This window comes from Natator depressus, chromosome 7, assembly GCF_965152275.1.
Source record: "Natator depressus isolate rNatDep1 chromosome 7, rNatDep2.hap1, whole genome shotgun sequence".
NCBI classification, from domain to species: domain Eukaryota; kingdom Metazoa; phylum Chordata; order Testudines; family Cheloniidae; genus Natator; species Natator depressus.
In genome coordinates, this window is record NC_134240.1 from 41,292,384 (window position 1) to 41,313,140 (window position 20,757).

At 41.3% G+C, this 20,757-nt stretch overlaps 1 protein-coding gene across 1 annotated transcript in view; it reads right to left on the reverse strand.

Annotated features, from left to right (window-relative positions):
* Window positions 1-19,597, reverse strand: part of SHISA5 (shisa family member 5) — a 55,018-nt gene extending 35,421 nt beyond the window's left edge. Inside the window, exons 1-3 of the mRNA XM_074958220.1 lie at window positions 19,255-19,597; window positions 12,542-12,710; window positions 8,946-9,020 (exon numbers count right to left, since the gene is read on the reverse strand). Coding sequence (XP_074814321.1) covers window positions 8,946-9,020; window positions 12,542-12,710; window positions 19,255-19,315 — 305 coding nt within the window. The 5' untranslated portion in view covers window positions 19,316-19,597. The remainder of the gene's footprint in view (window positions 1-8,945; window positions 9,021-12,541; window positions 12,711-19,254) is intronic.
* Between the last annotated feature and the right edge of the window lie 1,160 nt (window positions 19,598-20,757).

Sequence of the window (20,757 nt, forward strand, 5' to 3'; positions counted from 1 at the left end):
CAAATTATGGACCAATCCTGAAAATATTTACTGGGGGTTGTAACACTTAATGCCAGTCCCATTGACTTCAACCTTTGAACATTTCTTATTTCAATGGGACTACTCAAACATTATATCCCACAGTAAATGTAATTATTGGCAAGAATAGGTAATTATTTGAATCTCCAAATTCAGAACAGTTTATTCCTGACACACATACACCTTCACTAATGAGACAACACAAACTTCATTTCTATGAGCTCAATACTTGAATTATCATAGCTGTTGTACATACAGATTAGAATTTCATACTCTGTATTTTTCAGTTTAAGCTATTTAGAGATTCCAAATATATAGGGATAGTACAGGAAAATAAATCCCCCATGTGTGTCGTATTGGTGAGCACTTGTGCTATTTACTGTAGACAGGAAACAAGTTACTGTTTAAGAAATCCTATCTACATTAAACCTAAACATTATACAAGGGTTAAAATCTCCATGTCGTTGTTCAAGAATCCTTAAGTAACCCACTTCAAAAATATTTCCATTTTAAAAGTTTGATGTTTATACATGGACCTTACTTTGTTTTTGTTGAATCAATTTCAGCTGGAAATTTTGAAATAATGGGTTAGCTATGACGACACTACTCTGTATGATTGCTTTCTCAGTTGTTACAAAGCAAATCCACAGGGCTCATTTCATATAATGTCTGCACACAGGAAGATTCAAGCTTACCCCATTTTAATTTAAATTAAGAGCTTCTGATCCGAAGTCTTTCCCTGAAATTCTTCCTTTGCAGTCTTCAGGCTCTCTCCCCTCTCACTGAGAAATGAAACTGAACTGCATTTCTTGAAATGTCTCCGGTACTGAAGGCCAGATTTTGTTCAGTGACATCAGCAGAAAGACACACCTCACTCAATGCTTAGAAAAGCCTTCTTAAAGGCATAGTGCCTCTCTTAGTTCAGGGGTAACTGTTTATGCACACACATCAAAGACAACACGACCCTTCCAATTTGTCCACTGTTTTCCAATAATTACATCGCAGTCTGTAAACCCATGTAGTATGGATGATATTAAAACAATTGCAAATTCACACAGACATTCACATTTAACCTGCTAACCTACATATTAAAAGCACCTGATGTCAAAAAGCAAAAGATTTAAAGCATACCAAAAGGTAAAGTGTAAAAGTAATTCATGTTAAAAAATTAAGTACTGTGAATGCAACTCACAATGGAAAGGGCTTGAGAAAGGTACTTACTGCTCAATTAGCACCATCAAGGCTGATCACAGTAACCATACCTGGACAGGGCTTAATAGTACTGTGGGGGTTAGGCACACTCTTGTCTGTATGGAGTCTCGGAGAGGAGCTGGCTTCTGTGGACATGAGCTCTGTCCACAGAAGCCATCAGTTGCCATCAAAAAGTATCAGAAATACATACAGCTGAACCTGTTCTAACTGAAAGTATAAGAACGGCCCTACTGGGTCAGGCCAAAGGTCCATTTAGCCCAGTATCCTGTCTTCCGACAGTGGCCAATGCCAGATGCCCCAGAGGGAATGAACAGAACAGGTAATCATCAAATGATCCATCCCCTGTCGCTTATTCCCAGTTTCTGGCAAACAGAGGCTATGGACATCATTCCTGCCCACCCTGGCTAAAAGCCATTGATGGACCTATCCTCCATGAATTTAACTAGTTCTTTTTTGAACCCTGTTATGGTCTTGGCCTTCACAACATCCTCTGGCAAGGAGTTCCACAGGTTGACGGTGCATTGTGTGAAAAAAATATATATATACACACTTTGTTTTAAACCTGCTGCCTATTAATTTCATTTGGTGACCCCTACTTCTTGTGTTATGAAAGTAGTAAACAACACTTCCTAATCTACTTTCTCTACACCAATCATATCTCCCCTTAGCCGTCTCTTTTCCAAGCTGAAAAGTCCCAGTCTTATTGATCGCACCTCACATGGAAGCCGTTCCATACCCCTAATCATTTTTGTAGCCCTTTTCTGAGCCTTTTCCAATTCCAATATATCTTTTTTGAGATGGGGCGACCACATCTGCACACAGTATTCAAGATGTGGGCATGCCATGGATTTATATAGAGGCAATATGATATTTTCTGTCCTATTCTCTATCCGTTTCTTAATTATTCCCAGCATTCTGTTTGCTTTTTTCACTGCCACTGCACATTGTGGCTAGTTCTCTGAAAATATCCACTCAATGACTCCAAGATCTTTTTCTTGAGTGGTAACAGCTAATTTAGACCCCATCATTTTATATGTATAGTTGGGATTCTGCTTTCCAATGTGCATTACTTGGCATTTATCAACATGAAATTTCATCTGCCATTTTGTTGCCCAGTTACCCAGTTTTGAGAGATCCTTTTGTAGCTCTTCGCAGTCTGCCTGGGTCTTAACTATCTTTAGTAATTTTGCATCATCTGCAAGTTTTGCCACCTCGCGAGTTTACCCCTTTTTCCAAATTATTTATGAATATGTTGAATAAGACTGGTCCCGAACAGACCCCTGTGGGACACCACTATTTACCTCTCTCCATTCTGAAAACTGACCATTTATACCTACCCTTTGTTTCCTATCTTTTAGCTAGTTACTAATCCATGAGAGGACCTTCCCTCTTATCCCATGGCAGCTTACTTTGTGTAAGAGCCTTTGGTGAGGGACCTGTCAAAGGCTTTCTGAAAATCTAAGTATGCTATATCCACTGGATCCCCTTGGTCCACATGCTTGTTGACCCCCCTCAAAGAATTCTAGTAGATTGGTGAGGCATGATTTCCCTTTACTAAAAGCAAATTATGTTCATCTATATGTCCGACAATATTGTTCTTTATTATGGTTTCAACCAGTTTGCCTGGTACTGAAGTCTGGTATAGAAGCTGATTTAAATGATATGTTACAGACTACAGTTAGTACTCCTGCAATTTCACATTTGAGTTCCTTCAGAACTCTTGATGAATATCATCTGGTCCTGGTGACTTACTGCTGTTTAATTTATCAATTTGTTCCAAAACCTCCTCTAATGATACCTCTATCTGGGACAGTTCCTCAGATCTGTCACCTAAAAAGAATGGCTCAGGTTTGGGAATCTCCCCCACATCCTCAGCCACGAAGACCGATGCAAAGAATTCACTTAGTTTTTCCGCAATGGCCTTATCGTCCTTGAGTGCTCCTTTAGCACCTCTATCATCCAGTGGCCCCACTGGTTGTTTAGCAGGCTTCCTGCTTCCGATGTACTTAATTTTTTGCTATTACTTTGAGTCTTTGACTAACTGTTCCTCAAATTCTTTTTTGACCTTCCTAATTGTATTTTACATTCATTTGCCAGTGTTTATGCTCCTTTCTATTTTCCTCATTAGGATTTAAACGTCCACGTTTTAAAGGATGCCTTTTTGCCTCTCACTGCTTCTTTTATTTTGTTGTTTAGCCATGGTGGCTCTTTTTTTGGTTTTCTTACTATGTTTTTTAATTTGGGGTATACATAGCCAGAAACACTGTGTGCATCACCACTTCTGTGACTGTGGAACTGACAAGTAAGGGCACTGTTGGGATACACCTTTCACACAGCAGGATCAGAGTGTTCCACCTAGTCATGTATGGGTGTGAAGGGTGTCATCCTCCAAAACTCTTCAGCTTTGGGAGTTTTTGCCAATTTTATACTGGAGGCTTGAGACCCAAGAATGACAGTCATGGAGATAGAGCCAGAAGAGTTCCCAGAAGTCACCTACTACAGGACAGGCCTAACAAAGAAAATAACAGAACGCCATTAGCCGTCACCTTCAGCCCCCAACTAAAACCCCTCCAATGCATTATTAAGGATCTACAACCTATCCTGAAGGATGACCCAACACACTCACAAATCTTGGGAGACAGGCCAGTCCTTGCCTACAGACAGCCCCCCAACCTGAAGCAAATACTCACCAGCAACCACATACCACACAACAGAACCACTAACACAGGAACCTATCCTTGCAACAAAGCCCGTTGCCAACTGTGTCCACATATCTATTCAGGGGACACCATCACAGGGCCTAATAACATCAGCCACACTATCAGAGGCTCGTTCACCTGCACATCCACCAATGTGATATATGCCATCATGTGCCAGCAATGCCCCGCTGCCATGTACATTGGTCAAACTGGACAGTCTCTACGTAAAAGAATAAATGGACACAAATCAGATGTCAAGAATTATAACATTCATAAACCAGTCGGAGAACACTTCAATCTCTCTGGTCACGCAATTACAAACATGAAGGTCGCTATCTTACAACAAAAAAAACTTCAAATCCAGACTCCAGCGAGAAACTGCTGAATTGGAATTCATTTGCAAATTGGATACTATTAATTTAGGCTTAAATAGAGACTGGGAGTGGCTAAGTCATTATGCAAGGTAGCCTATTTCCCCTTGTTTTTTCCTACCCCCCCCCCCCAGACGTTCTGGTTAAACTTGGATTTGTGCTGGAAATGGCCCACCTTGATTATCATGCACACTGTAGGGAGAGTGGTCACTTTGGATGAGCTATTACCAGCAGGAGAGTGAGTGTGTGTGTGTGTGGGGGGGAAGGGGCGGAGGGTGAGAAAACCTGGATTTGTGCTGGAAATGGCCCAACTTGATTATCATACACATTGTAAGGAGAGTGATCACTTTAGATAAGCTATTACCAGCAGGAGAGTGGGGTGGGAGGAGGTATTGTTTCATGGTCTCTGTGTATATAATGTCTTCTGCAGTTTCCACAGTATGCATCCGATGAAGTGAGCTGTAGCTCACGAAAGCTTATGCTCAAATAAATTGGTTAGTCTCTAAGGTGCCACAAGAACTCCTTTTCTTTTTGCGAATACAGACTAACACGGCTGTTACTCTGAAACCAGTCATGGAGATGTTATCCTTTAAGAATTGAAGTTGTAACAGAAAACACGTCACTGGCAAATTTATAACAAAGTAGAATAATAATTGTGAATAGAGAGATTACTGGCATTTAGCTTTGGTATTTGGGGTAATGGATTCAGGAATCCCAAAAGTTTAAGATTCTATTCTTCAGAAGGAACTGGAAATCTTCAGAAAACATGCTTCAATTTTTAGAATTTACCTAGTAGAATTTGAGGAAAGAGAGGAGATGATTGCACAAAATGGTGAACTGGAGTAACCTGTGTGATAGCACTAGAACATGAATAATTTTTTCCTTATGCCATTACAGTAGTAGGGGGGGTTGGATAGGGGTCCCGGGAGGGGGCAGTCAGGAGACAAGGAGTGGGGGGGTGGATAGGCATCGCGGTAGTCAGGGAACGGGTGGGGGGGTTGGATGGGTCAGGGATTTTAAGGGGGGTAGTCAGGAGGTGGGAACTGGGAGGGGGCAGATAGGGGGCAGGGGCCAGGCTGTTTGCGGAGGCACAGCCTTCCACTACCCAGCCCTCCATACCATTTTGCAACCCCGAAGTGGCCCTCAGGCCAAAAGTTTGCCCACCTCTGTGATAGCCATATGTGGCTGTTAGCAACTGTCAAAAGTTACATCCAAAATGAAGAGGCAGATCTCTCCTAATTTATAGAGGAATCATGTAAATTAAATCCACAGAAAATTTTATTAGGCAAAAACGTTGTTTCTTCCAATTTTCAAACTCTGGAATCCATTCCAATACCTTAAACCTTTTCCATGTCAGTGAGAGTTGGTTAAACTTGAAATGGACTTCCTCCTAGTCTACAAGCCAGCCACAAATCAAGCTCACAGAAGCCCAGATGGAATAGCAAACAACCAGGGTTCATCCCTTCACCTATCATCTTGGAGTAATTGAGGTGAGGAAAGGCAAAATGCTGAACTTTGAGCCAGTGGGGGCGTTGCCATTTATTTTAATGGGAGAGAGATCTTACCCTCAAAGCTTCCATGGAGAGAAAACAAACATGCAAAGTCCCTGGCCTTCCTTTCCCCACTTAACTTTACAGTATTTCCGGTGAACTTTTTGTTGTTCCTTTAAACACAGATTAACAGCATTCATACTGCTCATGCACTGCACACTTCCTCCTGCTTTAAGGATCTTCTGAAACAGTTGCTAGCTGTGCTAGGCGGTGGAGTCTAGACGCTGGAGTATGGCATTTGTCATTTTCATTCCCGTTACCATCACACCAACACACCCACCTTGTGCAAGTACTGCTCAGAGTTAAGTATACAAAATGTTATCAGCCCTAGCTAATTTCTTCATTTCAGTTAGCTCATGGGTCAAACTTAGAAAACAGACTGTAAAGCTGAACTGTGAATATAAGAACACAAAGTCAAACAGAACAGAAGTCTATATAGCACACCTACTCGTTAGATACATCTCACTCAAAGCCACAGGATGCGTATCACTCAATTTTAACCGCAACACAAATCAAACAGAAGAGAAAAAAAATAACCTTTGAATATCCTGTTAACATCTTCTATTTTATCTTTTGAAGCAAAAGCCCTATTCACTCCTTAGATGCAAGAAATATATAAAGTGCTTCCCTGAAATTATGGATATGCCATCTCATTTGGTCATTAATCTTGCTGTTCAGTTCACTGTTGCTTTTTTCGATACAGCAGCTGCTCAAAACAAACCACAATGCTTTAGCTTCTGCTTTGTGCACACTTCCTCCAAGTTACTTTCTTTCTTTTGCTGAAAATAGGAGGCTTTCACAGAGTAACACTAGTTTCACAAAGCTTAGCATATAGTGACAGAAAAAAAAAAATATACAGTAGAGCTGGAACCTTTAAAAAGATTGTTTTATTCGATGTTTGAACACTGTAGAATCTCCGTAATGATGCTTAGGTTTTCAATAGCCTCTCTGTAGGTAAGATGGCACCCAGCTTCCATCAAAGCCATATTTTAAAATCAGTGTTATATTTTTTTTTTTCCTAATAATGTTCAGGTAGGAAGTTGTTCTGAAGGCATTAGAATTATAAATACTTCACTAATATTTTGTAAAGTTAATATAGTAACTTTATTCCCTACTAAACAGTATCCTTTAAGAAAATATTGATAGCAAAATCAAGGTAAGATATATGAACAAAACATGGCCCTCTTTCTCCATCTCCACCTCCCTTTCCAAAAAGCCCATGGTTCAGAATTTAAGAAACCCTATGGGATGAATTAAGGATTTATTTGTACCATGAAAGCATAAGTGTTTATATTAATAACATGGGTAATGGAAGATTTAGTGCTCTAAGTTTAATTTTGGGGGGCTTTTTATAGGGAGCTTAAGTTTTATAAACATGAGGGGTAAAATTAATTGCCGCTTAGCAACCATGACTTTAAAAAAAAAAAAAAAAAAAACACAAAACACTAACCAGTTCTTTTTCAATACTAATAGAGTTGAGTATCAATTATTTGTGTATACTTATTATATCACTCAAAATATACTCCACAACTCTATAGCAGTCTTATAGTCACATGAGTGGGTTTTTAAGGAGCACTGAATACTTGGTGCAATAGAGAAAAAACTAGTACAACAGGGCAGAGCTATTTAGTATAGAAGATCTAATGGTTAAACAGGACCCGCACTGCTACAAAAGCATGCCCCCCCCCCCCCCCCGCTCTATGAGTTTGTAAGTTCTACCACCACCAACTAGTTACTTTGTCCTGTGGCTGGGGATTTTCCATTCTCCAAACCCTAGTCCGAACTGAGAAGCTGGAGACAACTGGTTTCCCCCTAGACTTCAGCTATCCCATTGCTCTGTCTGGGCCAGGGCTGACCCTTTCAAAAGACAGACTTGTAGACTCCCCTTCCTTGTGTCACCACCCCTGGCACTTGCAAACCAACACAGAACTAAAAAGACAGGGACCGCAACTAGCCCCACATTCAGAATGGAATTTGCAGCCCGAGACTGACAAACTGAGTCCCCAATATCAAACAGAATTTGTAAGTTAAATACAGACAGATTCTCTAAACCAACACACCATGTCATCACCTTTTTAGCTTGCCTTTCACTACCACATCAAATGTAATCTTCATCCTCATCTTCAAGACCTTTAACTCCACCTCTGCCTACATATCCAGCGGTTTCTTATTACGGTTGTCCCCTCTCACCAACTATGTCAGCTTTCTTGTACATTTGCCTACTCTTCCCAGAATCATTTCTGTGCCATTTTTCACACTTCCATATACATGGAATGCCCTCCCAATTCTGGTCTTTCTAGTTTCTTGCTGGCCTCATCACTGACCCTAACTCATTCAAATCCCTTCTTCTTTCATGATGCTCATAAGCAGAGAGTCAATTTTAAGTAGTATTAGATAAACTAAGTGGAGCCATGAAGGTGTGCGCATACTTAAACTAGAAAACCACAGGATATAGTTGTATAAGACAGACATCACAGTCCTCATCACTAAATTAGTGTAACCCTTGTTCTTCCTCTATCACACCCAAAATTAAGTTTTAATTGCTTCAGTGCAAGAAGAGAGTCTTTTATTTGTACCATTCAATACCTAACACTCTTATGGGCACTGTAATAAACAAACTTAAAGCAAAAACAAAAAAAAACAACACAAAACACACTACTAGTAGTAAGGCAGGCATACTTCAAGTTTTTACCAGTTTGAGAAGTATTACCAGTTTTATCAGTGTTCTCTATTCTATATAGAGAGAATGCCAGAAATATTTAGACTCTTAAAATGAAAGAAGCATTTTAAAATTTAGCCACTATATGCTAAAAAAGTCTGCCAATGTTTAAATATAGTAAAAGAACAACAATGGTTTAGAAAAACTCCCATTCACTAAACAAGATGGAAAATTACATACTATTGAGATTATGGCCTAAACTAACATTATGCAATGTTTATCTCCAAGTCCCTACTTCTTCATATAAACTAAAATATATAGTAATCTTGAGAACACTGTGGCGTGACTTGTCAGTATTTTCATTTTGCTTGTGTTGTATACACCACATTAATAAAGTATCTTTGATAAAAACAGATGTAAGCCTTAAGTTATTTACCTGGGTCCGGGTCCCCAGTCATCATCAAAGTGTGAACGCAACTTCAACGTTTCTTCCTTGATGGGTTGATATGTCCTGTAATAAGACAAATAACACATCTCAAAAGTGGAATTTAAGTTCTTTTTACCAAGTACTCCATGCCTTCTCAATGACACTTCGTGCACAGGGGAAACGCCAATCCAACCAAAACTGGACTTGTTTCCACTCTTCAGAAGTCAGTGTATTATCTTTGGGATTCCTAGTGCACATGAGAAACCATATGCCTACTCCCATGAGTACGATAGCTCAAGATATTCTCTTGAGCTCACGAATAGGAAAAATATATAAAGCCAGATGAAATCCAGTTAATTTTCATTTTCATTTTCAAGATCAGTTTGATCTGGCTTGGTTAACAGAAATAGAGGTTACTTTAAAGTAATGCCAGACGGATACAAAGTATTGTATTCTTGTTCTCAAAGGCATCATCCTTTTGATGGTGAAAAGCCACAGTGATGTGCATATTAATCAGGATAGTCCCAAGCAGTTGTTCCCCAAACTTTTGAAAACTGAGTAAGGGAAATGAAACCAATAGCACCCATCTTCATCCTTGCCACGTCATTAAAAGTCTACTTATTTTCATTCTTAATCTTTTGCAGTCCCCCACATACAGTAAACACTAGCACGGAGGAACAAAATGATTAGGGTGGTCGATTAATCGCAGTTAACTCACACAATTAACTCAAAAAAATTAAATTGCGATTAATCAGTTTGAATCAAACTGTTAAACAATAGAATACCAATTGAAATCTATTACATATTTTGGATGTTTTTCTACATTTTCAAATATATTGATTTCAGTTACAACACGGAATACAAAGTGTATAGTGCTCACTTTACATTATTTTTATTACAGATATTTGCACTATAAAAACGATAAAATAAATAATATTTTTCAATTCACTTCATACAAGTACCATAGTGCAATCTCTTAATCGTGAAAGCGCAACTTACAAAAGTAGATTTCTTTTTGTTCCATAACTGCACTCAAAAACAAAACAACGTAAAACTTTAGAGCCTACAAGTCCACTCAGTCCTACTTCTTCTTCAGCCACCCGCTGAGACAAACAAGTTTGTTTGCATTTACATGAGATAATGCTGCCCACTTTTTATTTACGTCACCTGAAAGTGAGAACAGACAGTAGCATGTAAATACCTTGCAGTACTGGCTACAAAAGTGCCATGCAAGATATGCTAAACATTCATATGCCCCTTCATGCTTTGGCCACCATTCCAGAGGACATGCTTCCATGCTGATGTCGGTCGTTAAAAAAATAATACGTTAATTAAATTTGTGACTGAACTCCTTGTGGGGAGAATTGTAGGGCTCCTGCTCTGTGTTTTACCCATATTCTGCCATATACTTCATGTTATAGCAGTCTCGGATGATGACCCAGCACATGTTCGTTTTAAGAACGCTTTCACAGCAGATTTGACAAAACACAAAGAAGGTACCAATGTGAGATTTCTAAAGATAGCTACAGCACTCGACCCAATATTTAAGAATCGGAAGCGTGTGGCACATGCTTTCAGAAGTCTTAAAAGAGCAAAATTCCAATGTGGAAATTACAGAACCTGAATCGCCAAAAAATAAAATCAACCTTCTGCTGGTAACATCTGACTCAGATGATGAAAATAAACATGCCTCAATCTGCACTGTTTGGATAGTTATGGAACAGAACCCATCATCACCATGGACGCATGTCCTCTGCAATGGTGGTTGAAGCATGAAAAGACATATGAATATTTAACATATCTGGCACGTAAAAATCTTGCAATACCAGCTACAACAGTGGCATGTGAACGCTTGTTCTCACTTTCAGGTGACACTGTAAACAAGAAGCAGGCAGCATTATCTCCTGCAATTGTAAACAAAATTGTTTGTCTGAGTGACTGGCTGAACAAGAAGTAGGACTGAGTGGACTTGTAGGTTCTAAAGTTTTACATTATTTTGTTTTTGAATGCAGTTATTTTTTGTGCATAATTCTACATTTGTAATTTCAACTTTCATGATAAAAAGATTGCACTACAGTACATGTATTAGGTGAATTGAAAAATACTGTTTTATTTCTACAATGCAACTGTTTATAATACACTTTGTATTCTGTGTTGTAATTGAAATCAATATATTTGAAAATGTGGCAAACATCCAAAAATATTTACATAAATGGTATTCTATTATTGTTTAACAGCGCAATTAATCGCATGATGAATTTTTTAACTGCACAATTAATTGTGATTAACTTTATCGCTGAAAAGCCCTAAAAATGATCTTTGCAAAGCAATGGCTTATTTCTCTTTTTTTGGTTTTATGCTATCATATTAACAAACATTATACACTAGGTCACAATTTAAATTTAAGCACCCAGTTTCTCCATGTTTGAGAAGTATTATGCAACTGCTTTATACTGCAAAAGGACTAATTCTCCACTGCTTTCATCTGAGGTTTCCAATAAGTGTTGCAAACAAACATTCAACAAATTCTAAAATCCTGTCAGGTAGGCAAGAGTTTATGCCTCAGTTTACCCATCAATCAAATGCTGTTAAGGAAATAAGGCTTACTGAAGTCCATGATTCAGTGACATGATGTAACCGGGCGCAGACGCACCCAGCGGCGCCTCCTGCTGGTCATCCTTGGGAATTAGCTCACCAGCCTCCGGAGCGCCGTCTGGTGATCCACCTGTCACTAGCCCCCATGCCCCTCCTGGACCCGGTGCCCTTTTGTCTGGGGTGCTGCCCCTCTAGCAGTAACCCCTCAGGCTCAGGGTCTCCCCACCCAGGGAAACCCCCCCACCCACTTCACTTCAGTCTTGGCTACTGCCAGTCCTCACTTAGCCCCACTCCCTGAGCAGACTGCAGTGTATCAGCCACTCATCACAGGCGATGGGTTTGGACCTGCTGCCTCTGCCTACCCATGGGCTGCCCCCTGCAACCCCAGTACCTATTTGGCCTTACTCTAGGCCTGCAGCTTTGGGGGTTTCCAGGCCGGAGCTCCCCAGCCCCTCTGGCCTTCCCTCAGCCCTGCTCCACCCCAGGTACTCTCTCAAGCTCCCCAGCAGCCAGGCCCTTCTCCCTCTAAAGAGAGAGAGAGAGAGACTGACTACTCCTGGCTGCCCTGGCCTTCTTATACAGGCCAGCTGTGGCCTGATTGGGGTATGGCCCAGCTGCGGCTACTTCCCCAATCAGCCCAGCTTCTAGCCCACAGCCCCAGCCCTCTCCAAGGGCTGGCTTTTCAGCCCTTCAGGGCAGGAGCGGGTGTCTACTCCACTACACATGGCTAGGAATAAAACCGGAAGGACCTACCATGGCTGTAACCAGTACAGGGTGAGTGGGGCAGCTGGTCAGGGTGCAAAGCTACAAGGGCAGAAAAATGGGGTAGAAAAACAGTAGTGGGTGCCAACATGCTTGCTTGCCTGGGGTGCTAAAATGCTTAGTTACAGCTCTGGGACCTAGTTCAAATTCTTTGTTCTAACTACAAAATCATATACCCTTATCTATCATCTTTTGGTATGCAGAAAAAAAAAAATGTACTAGCTCACACACTTGAGTTTGTCACATACCTGTCGTCCAGCACATTACACATAAATTGTTCATCTTCTCCAAATTTATATGACCTATCCAAGCAGCAATATCGGCTGATGCAGTTTCCACAGCAGAACTGTGGGCAGGATTTTTCAGAATATGTGCGTCCATCAGAATCTGTATATTCCCTACAATATTCACCCAAAACTGAAAATAAGGAAATAACCAACAGTCAGACATTTAAAAATCAAACACGTTTAGATGTATCTACATTAGCTGTCAGCTCATCTAGTATCATATCATAGAATCACAGAAAATTAGGGTCGGAATAGACCTCAGGAGATCATCTAGTCCAACTCCCTGCTCAAAGCAGGGCCAACCCCAACTAAATCATCCCAGCCAGGGCTGTGTCAAGCCGGGCCTTAAAAACCTCTAATGATGGAGATTCCACCACCTCCCTAGGTAACTCATTTCAGTGCTTCACCACCCTCCTAGTGAAATAGTGTTTCCTAATATCCAACCTAGACCTCCCGCACTGCGACTTGAGGCTATTGCTCCTTGTTCTGTCATCTGCCACCACTGAGAACAGCCGAGCTCCATCCTCTTTGGAACCCCCCTTCAGGTAGTTAAAAGCTGCTATCAAATCCCCCTTCACTTTTCTCTTCCGTAGACTAAACAAGCCCAGTTCCCTCAGCCTCTCCTCGTAAGTCATGTGCCCCAGCCCCCTGATCATATTTGTTGCCCTCCGCTGGACTCTCTCCAATTTGTCCACATCCTTTCTATAGTGGGGGGCCCAAAAATGGACGCAATACTCCAGATGTGGCCTCATCGGTGCTGAATAGAGGGGAATAATCACTTCCCTCAATCTGCTGGCAATGCTCCTACTAATGCAGCCCAATATGCCGTTAGTCTTCTTGGCAACAAGGGCACACTGCTGACTCATATCCAGTTTCTCATCCACTATAATCCCCAGATCCTTTTCTGCAGAACTGCTGCTTAGACAGTCAGTCCCCAGCCTGTAGCAGTGCATGGGATTCTTCCCTCTTAAGTGCAGGATTCTGCACTTGTCCTTGTTGAACCTCATCAGATTTCTTTTGGCCCAAGCCTCCAATTTGTCTAGGTCACTCTGGACTCCATCCTTACCCAGTGTATCTACCTCTCCGCCCACCTTATTGTCATCCGCAACATCATATCAGAATGTAATAAATACTACTTCAGTTGTGTCTTCTAAATTAATGATTTCCATCAGAGCTAAGGTGAGTTCTTAGCCTTCAGTCTTTCCACTTATAACATGCTCTCTCCAACCAAGATAGGTTAGCTTTCTCCAAGTGTTCTCCCAGGCACATAAAGGAGAAAACTGTTTGAAAATAAAATTATAGACATTCCTTGTAGTGTTATTTTCATCACAATGGTGGCTAGCAAATACAGCAATGACTTTCAAGGATCATGGTACCAAATTTATCAGCCAATCAGGGCTCTTCTAAAATTGCTGCATGAGTACCAAAATCAGTGTTAAAAGAAAAACGTTTAATAAAATCTTTCCAGGTATTTGATTTGATGCACAAGATGCATCAGAGTAACATGTACTATAGATTCAGATGCCCACATGGATCTGTATCTTTTAAAAAGCTGTGGGGCAAATCCCAATCCTACAGAATTCAATGACAAAAATCTTTAATTGACTGGTCCCCCCAGTTTTCAAGGTGATCTGCAAGAATTTTATGTTATGTTTTGTTTTGTTTGATGTTGTTCCTTTTTCTATCTATCATGTATAAAGAATGAAAGGTTTATTTTATGGTTTTTCCTGCACGTTAACTTTAGAAATATAATAAAGACATCTGGTCTCTCCTTTGACTAGGGGGTTTCACAGGTGTTCTCTGAGCTTTCACAGCTTAACTCAGGGGTGGCCAACCTGAGCCTGAGAAGCAGCCAGAATTTACCAGGGTGCATTGCCAAAGAGCCACAGTAATATGTTAGCAGCCCCCCCGCATCAGCGTCCTCCTCCCCCCTCGGCTCCCAGTGCCTCCTGCCCACCGGCAGCCCCACCGATCAGCACTTCCCCCTGCTCCTCCCGATCAGCTGTTTTGTGGCCTTCAGAAGGCTCTGGGGGGGAGGAGAAGGAGCAAGGGTACTGCAGACTCAGAGGAGGGCACGGGAAGGGGTGGCGTGGGGGCAGGGCCTGTGGCAGAGCCAAGGGTTGAGCAGTGAGCACCCGCTGGCACACTGGAAAGTTGGTGCCTATAGCTCCAGCCCGAGTCGGTGCCTATACAAGGAGCCGCATATTAACTTCTGAAGAGCCATAAGTGGCTCTGGAGCCACAGGTTGGCCACCCCTGGCTTAACTGAAGGTATGGGGTGATTCAGCTTTAACCAAGCCATCACTTCTCTCCAATTTTTATTAGGCATTGGCGCTAGGTAGGCAATTTATATGATCCAACTTAAAGTCAAAGTAGTTGAGAAGGCAAGGGATTTTAAGTCTGGTCTCTTATGAAGTCAATTTCACAGTTAGAGTACAGAGTCTCACATGATAGAAGAGACCTGCATACCTACTGTTAAAAAACCAACAAACAACAACAACAACAAAAACGTTGCATACAGTTTACATATTTTTATACCTAAAAGACAGTTCAGTTCACCCTTCCTATTTTAAGGTCATCTTTAATATTTTGGCAGCTCACACTCCGGAGGCTGGTAATACTTCACTCCTTGCATCTGAGGATTTCAAGAAGCTTTACAATTTATCAGGTTCCACAACATACTTTAGAGTTGAGTATTAGTGTGAAGACCAGGGATGCACATTTTGTGGGCAGAGGAGAGAACTCCTTGATACTGAACTATTTTTGTTGTTTCAAGATATATTTCTGTTAATAGTCTATACGGTTTTGACACTTTCTTTAGCCATATTTTAAAGCATCCAGTATAACCACGTCAGGACCTCTTATTTAAAATAAACTTAATTAAAAACAAAAAACCTATGAGAACAGTATCACTGAAAGATTGAAACTGTGGCGATCCCATTTCACCCAACTTAATATGGCAATAAATGAGATGGTAGGGACTATCCCGTTATTGGACTTTTATGGTTTTAGGTTTGTCTCCTTTCGATTGGATCCAGGATTTAGAGATTACCTTACCTCTGAGAAGGGAGTAACCAGACTCATTGTTGCAACATGGAACTGAGAACAATATTTCCTGGTTTCTATTCCCTGCTTGACACTTGTGTTGACTCACTGTTTAACCATGTGCACATTACAAATTATGTGCCTCAATTTACCATCTGCAAACCAAGGGTAATATATTGTGAATTAACAAACGATGGTAGAAAAATTTGCCCTTAAAGCACCTTTTTATCTGAGGATCTCAAATTATTTCAGGTGTTATTGTTCCTCTGACAGTCTGTATCTTCTGAATAAGGCTGTTGAGTTATTGTACATTAAAATATTAAATTAACATATTTTATTGAGAGATTAAGAAGTTATTACTGTTGTATTTTAAATGGATTCTGCTGTAGTTTAAATAATCTCTCCTCTCTCTGTTTCCCTCATTACATGGTTCTCCAATACTAATCTTCATCTGAATATTTTATCCATCTCTAATTCTGAGAAAAAACTAACAACACAAAAACCAAAACCACCACCCAGATATGAAGACTCAGATATATTCAAAAGGTAACAGGAAATTCTGGTTTATTAATGCCTTCTAAAGACTTCTGCAAATTGTGCCCATATGATCTCACTTCTGGTATAATGGTTTTCTTATGGAATGAAGAAATATGTTTGTGTAGGAAGCAAAATCACAAACTGTTATCCTTCCTCTGTCTAAAAGAAGGAATTGCAAAGCAATTAAGATACTTCCACATATATTACTGCTGTGTTGCGTAAAGACAAAAACAAAAGGGTTTATCCAGGTTTATCACAGAGCACAGAGGCAAACAAATTGTAAGGTGTTAAAATAAAGGCAGAAGAGGTACATTCTAATCTATACTAAATTAAAATAGACAAGAAACACATTTGCAGGAAGGACTACTATAACAATGTAAATTTATTGTTTAATTTGACTGCAAGGTATAATAAACTACATATGATCCTCAGTTATTTTCAACTCCCTGTTATTCCCAAGGTCCTATTAATTTCATTGACAAATGAGTTTAAATAAACTAAGCTGTCAATGATAACGTCCTCAACTTCATTACTAATTATTTAGACCACATTAACGCCCACAGTCTAGATTGTGCTAGGTGTTCTTTAAAATATAAGACAGTTCCTGCTCTGAAGAGCTTAAAATCAGGTGGGGGTGGGAGGGGAGGGAAGGAAAGGGAAGGGATGTAATAGAGTGGTCAATGTAACAGCTAGGAAGCACAGTTGCCAACTTTCACATGGTAAATAAACACCCTGACTTTCACAATAAGCCAAAAATCAAGCTAATCCCATTTCAAAACAAGGCCAAAACAAGCCAATCCCTAAGAAGCCCAACACTCTATGTGGCTAGATCCCCCCAGTGTGCAGTCTGGGACTGTGGAGGGCCCGCTGTGCGACCCTGACTCTTTCCCCCCCTTACCCCTGCTTGCCGGAGCCAATAATAAAAAAAAAAAAAAAAAAAAAGCAATAAGCTACAAGCCAAAAACTAGCCAACACGCAACTCACAAGCCAATTAAGCTTAAAACAAGCCCAATTTCTGTGTTTTTGTCATGAGTTTGGCATGTCTGCTAAGAAGCCTATTGGTAGTTCTCCTTTTTTGAATTGTGTCAACTATCCCCAGATGTTCTTACCTAAAAATCATCTAATTTAGCTGAGTTATTTGATGGGACAATTCCCTGATAAGGAGTTTATCCAATCACCAATTACTACTGTTCAAGAACAGATTCATGTCAGTATAGTATTCATAGTTGTTACCATAACTCCTTCAGGACCACTCCTAACAGACGTTTTTTATTATACTGTCAGTAAGTCAATTTGGACACAATTCATAGCTAACTTGATTAATAAACTTAAAAACATATCTGTGAATATTCCTCTCTCTCCCTCCCCCCTCAAATGAATTGAACTAACTTGCACTGAGAGTGATGACCTTGATGTAAAGGAAAAGCTGAGGCTCCTTTAACTTTGACTTTTTCCTGAGCTCCAAGCCAGCTAGTCTTCCTAATTAAGCTCCTTTCCTGTAGATATTTTCCATTTATGCCTGATGCCAGATCAAAAGTTTTCTTTGCATGAAATAGATTATTAGAGCTGTATGAAAAATTTAAAACCAATTTTGTAAACCTTGACATTTATGTGTTGACTTTTTTGGATGCCCAATCTTAGTTACCTTGAAAATGCTCAATTTCCATAAGTACTAAGCACCCCCTTCTTTAAAGAAATGGGTCCCTTTAAAGATTTCTAGTACTAACAAAAAATAATAAATAAAAATGAGGCTCCATAAATCACTAGTCACGTTTGAAAATCTTAACTAGATTAGTGTTAGTCACCAGTGTTATTTGTGACTGTAGTTCTTCCAAATTAATATCATGGTATGACATTAACAGCCTTGAGACTTTTTGCTCAGTAGTTTACTCAGAACATGCTACCACTGTAAAAAAAAAAAAAAAAAGAGAAAAATAAATCCCCAAACCAAAAAACATTGTAACAAGGTAGCACAAGGTAAAGCGCATCTTAGTTTTCACATGTTAAACCATTACTCCCCAAGATCAATGATGTTACTAAAACATTCTCTTGGGGAACCATAGCCTTCTACCGGACAGTTTCTTTTTTGTTTTGAAAAAGAGAGTTGTTTGATGTTCTGAACATTTTTGTTTTTCTAATTCTTGTGGTAAAGGGGCCTTAAGGCATCTTGAGCAGGTACCCCTGCTCAACAGCAGCCAGTATATTTTCTGAAGAGTCCAAGGGCCACTTGCAAATATGCTTCTGGTCTATTTGAGCTTCCTATGTATTAGGACAGACAGGCAACTGGACTGGATGCACAGGAGAGGGTTTTTACATTAGCAGCTGTTTGTGGGGAGGGGTGGAATCCCATCTAATGTTAATACCTAAATGTTTGGGACCAAACATGCCACAACATTTATATTCAGAATGAAAAGATGTAATATTCAATATTGTTAAGAAATCGATCAGGAACGAATATGTTCATTACAATTCCTGTGAAGTCATCTAGTCACCCCTTCTCAGTCTCTAGGCCAAGGCAAGATTGTTTCCTATGATACTCTCCAAAGCTTCATCTAGTTTTAAATGACTCGGCTATTACGGTGTTCATTGATCTCCTATGGAGTCTATTCCATGATCTAATGGATCTCACTGTCGAGAAAGTGTTTCCCAGTATCTAGACAAAGTTTATTTAGTCCTTCCTGCCGAGTAAATACTGAGTATTTACTATTCTCCCGCCTTGCCTCCCGCCAAGTCCCCATTACAGCGGTACCAGTAGCTGGGGCGGCGAGCCTTGCCTTCACTGCCCCTCCTGTATTTATGGGAGGCTGAAGAGCGAGTGTAGCCCTGACGGGGACATTTGAAGACAATGAGACCAAGCCCCCGACAGCACTGAAATTAGCTCCCCCCGCCCCAGCCAGGTGCGAGGCGGGGCTCCCTAGCTGGGACGGCGGAGTTTGAAGGAGGGTTCCCAACAAGGTGCCCCTGCCAAGCGCCTCGGGGAGCAGCACCTCCGCGCCCCACACTCCGGTTCACCAGGAGCAGCCCTCACGGGGCCACCCCAAGCTCTGGCGAGCGGGCTCTGCCCAGCCCGGCCGATCCCCGCTCGGTACTCACCACCGGCCTGCAGGAGCAGGACGCTGAGGGCCAGGAAGCTACAACCGCTTGCGGGAACCATGGATCCTGCCTCTGGGGGACAGACGGCAGCCGCTGCTCGGTGGTGGGTCGGTGTGTGATTGTTTTTCAAGCGAGGCGGGGGGAGCGCCCCAGAGCCCCGGCCTCCGTTCGCCAGAGACGCCCCTTGCCTGGCTGAGGGGAGGAGTAACGAGCGTCTGCCTGCCGGCCTCCCAGCTCAACGCCCCCTTCTCCTTCCCTTGTGGCAGCAGCCCATGCACCGCCCGCCTGAGGCGCCGCGGGCGGTAGCAGAAGCCCTGCCCCGACCCACTTGACCTGAGCTGGACGAGGCGAGGCGAGGCGGGGCGAGAACTGAACTGGGCACCGGGATGCCTGGGTTCATTCCCCCCTCTGCCACAGAGCCCTCCGTGCCTTGGGACCTTCGTCAAGGCAATCCTTCCTCTCGAGGAAGCTGGGAGATCCAGGCTGCAGCTTTAGCTGCGGATTGGGGCAAATTATAGAACCGGTCCCTTTGGTCCTGTGCCCTTTTGAGCTGGAGGGTGCACGCTGGCAGTGTTTAAAACATGAGGAGAGCGGGACCGTAACACTCCCCTCCGTCAAATTCCCCTAATAGGATTAGAAGGGACCTCAGAGAGAGCTGGCTCTTCGCGAATCCCAGCCCCAGAATTCAAAGGGCTTTAGATGCAGGGTTCCAGTGTGGGCACTTTTCTTTTTGGTTTCCCCTGGTGCCGGAATAAGTATCAGTCCTAGGGTGCTTTTATTGTTTATCATGGAGTTTAGTATCGGAATCAAGTAAACATGGGTCAATCCTTCAAATAATAAATATTTGCAGTTGCAGACTAAGTTCACACAGGTGCTGCTAGATTGAATACGGGTGAAGCCAAAGCTTTGCCAAAAATGGATTTAGCCTTGGAAAACAAAGACTTTGCCCCTTTGTGGAAATAAGCAGGTAGTATTTAGTAGCAAGTTTGTGTATAACGGGACTAGTTTGGGGTTGAAAATCACCCTTAGACTTCTGGCATGATTGATTATGTGACAATTTAATAGCTTTGGCCGAGCTCACCCTCTACACAACGAGGAGTACTTTACTACCTCAGAAGGTCTTTCTAATAACGAATTAAGGCTTGTGAGATTCTCACACATTATATGGAGGGCTATTTAAGAATTTAGATAATTCAATACACAATTTGACCCAATACCTCAATGGAAGCCTGTGTGTTTTGTTTCAAGGGGATTTTTAAGTTTAACTTTCTCCTGCAGTGTGTAAACCATTAATGGGAGTTGTGCAACTTGTACATGAGACACCCCTATGAAAATGACTAGAAGCAGACAAGAAACAATAAAACGTCCTTGTCTACTGAAAGAAAAGCAGAAAAAGCTAACCAATATGAACCCACTAAACATGAGCTAATCCTCACAGCTGCTGCATTATGTAGATAATTATGAATTATTTTGATGGGGAAATTGAGGCAGAAAACTTAAGGG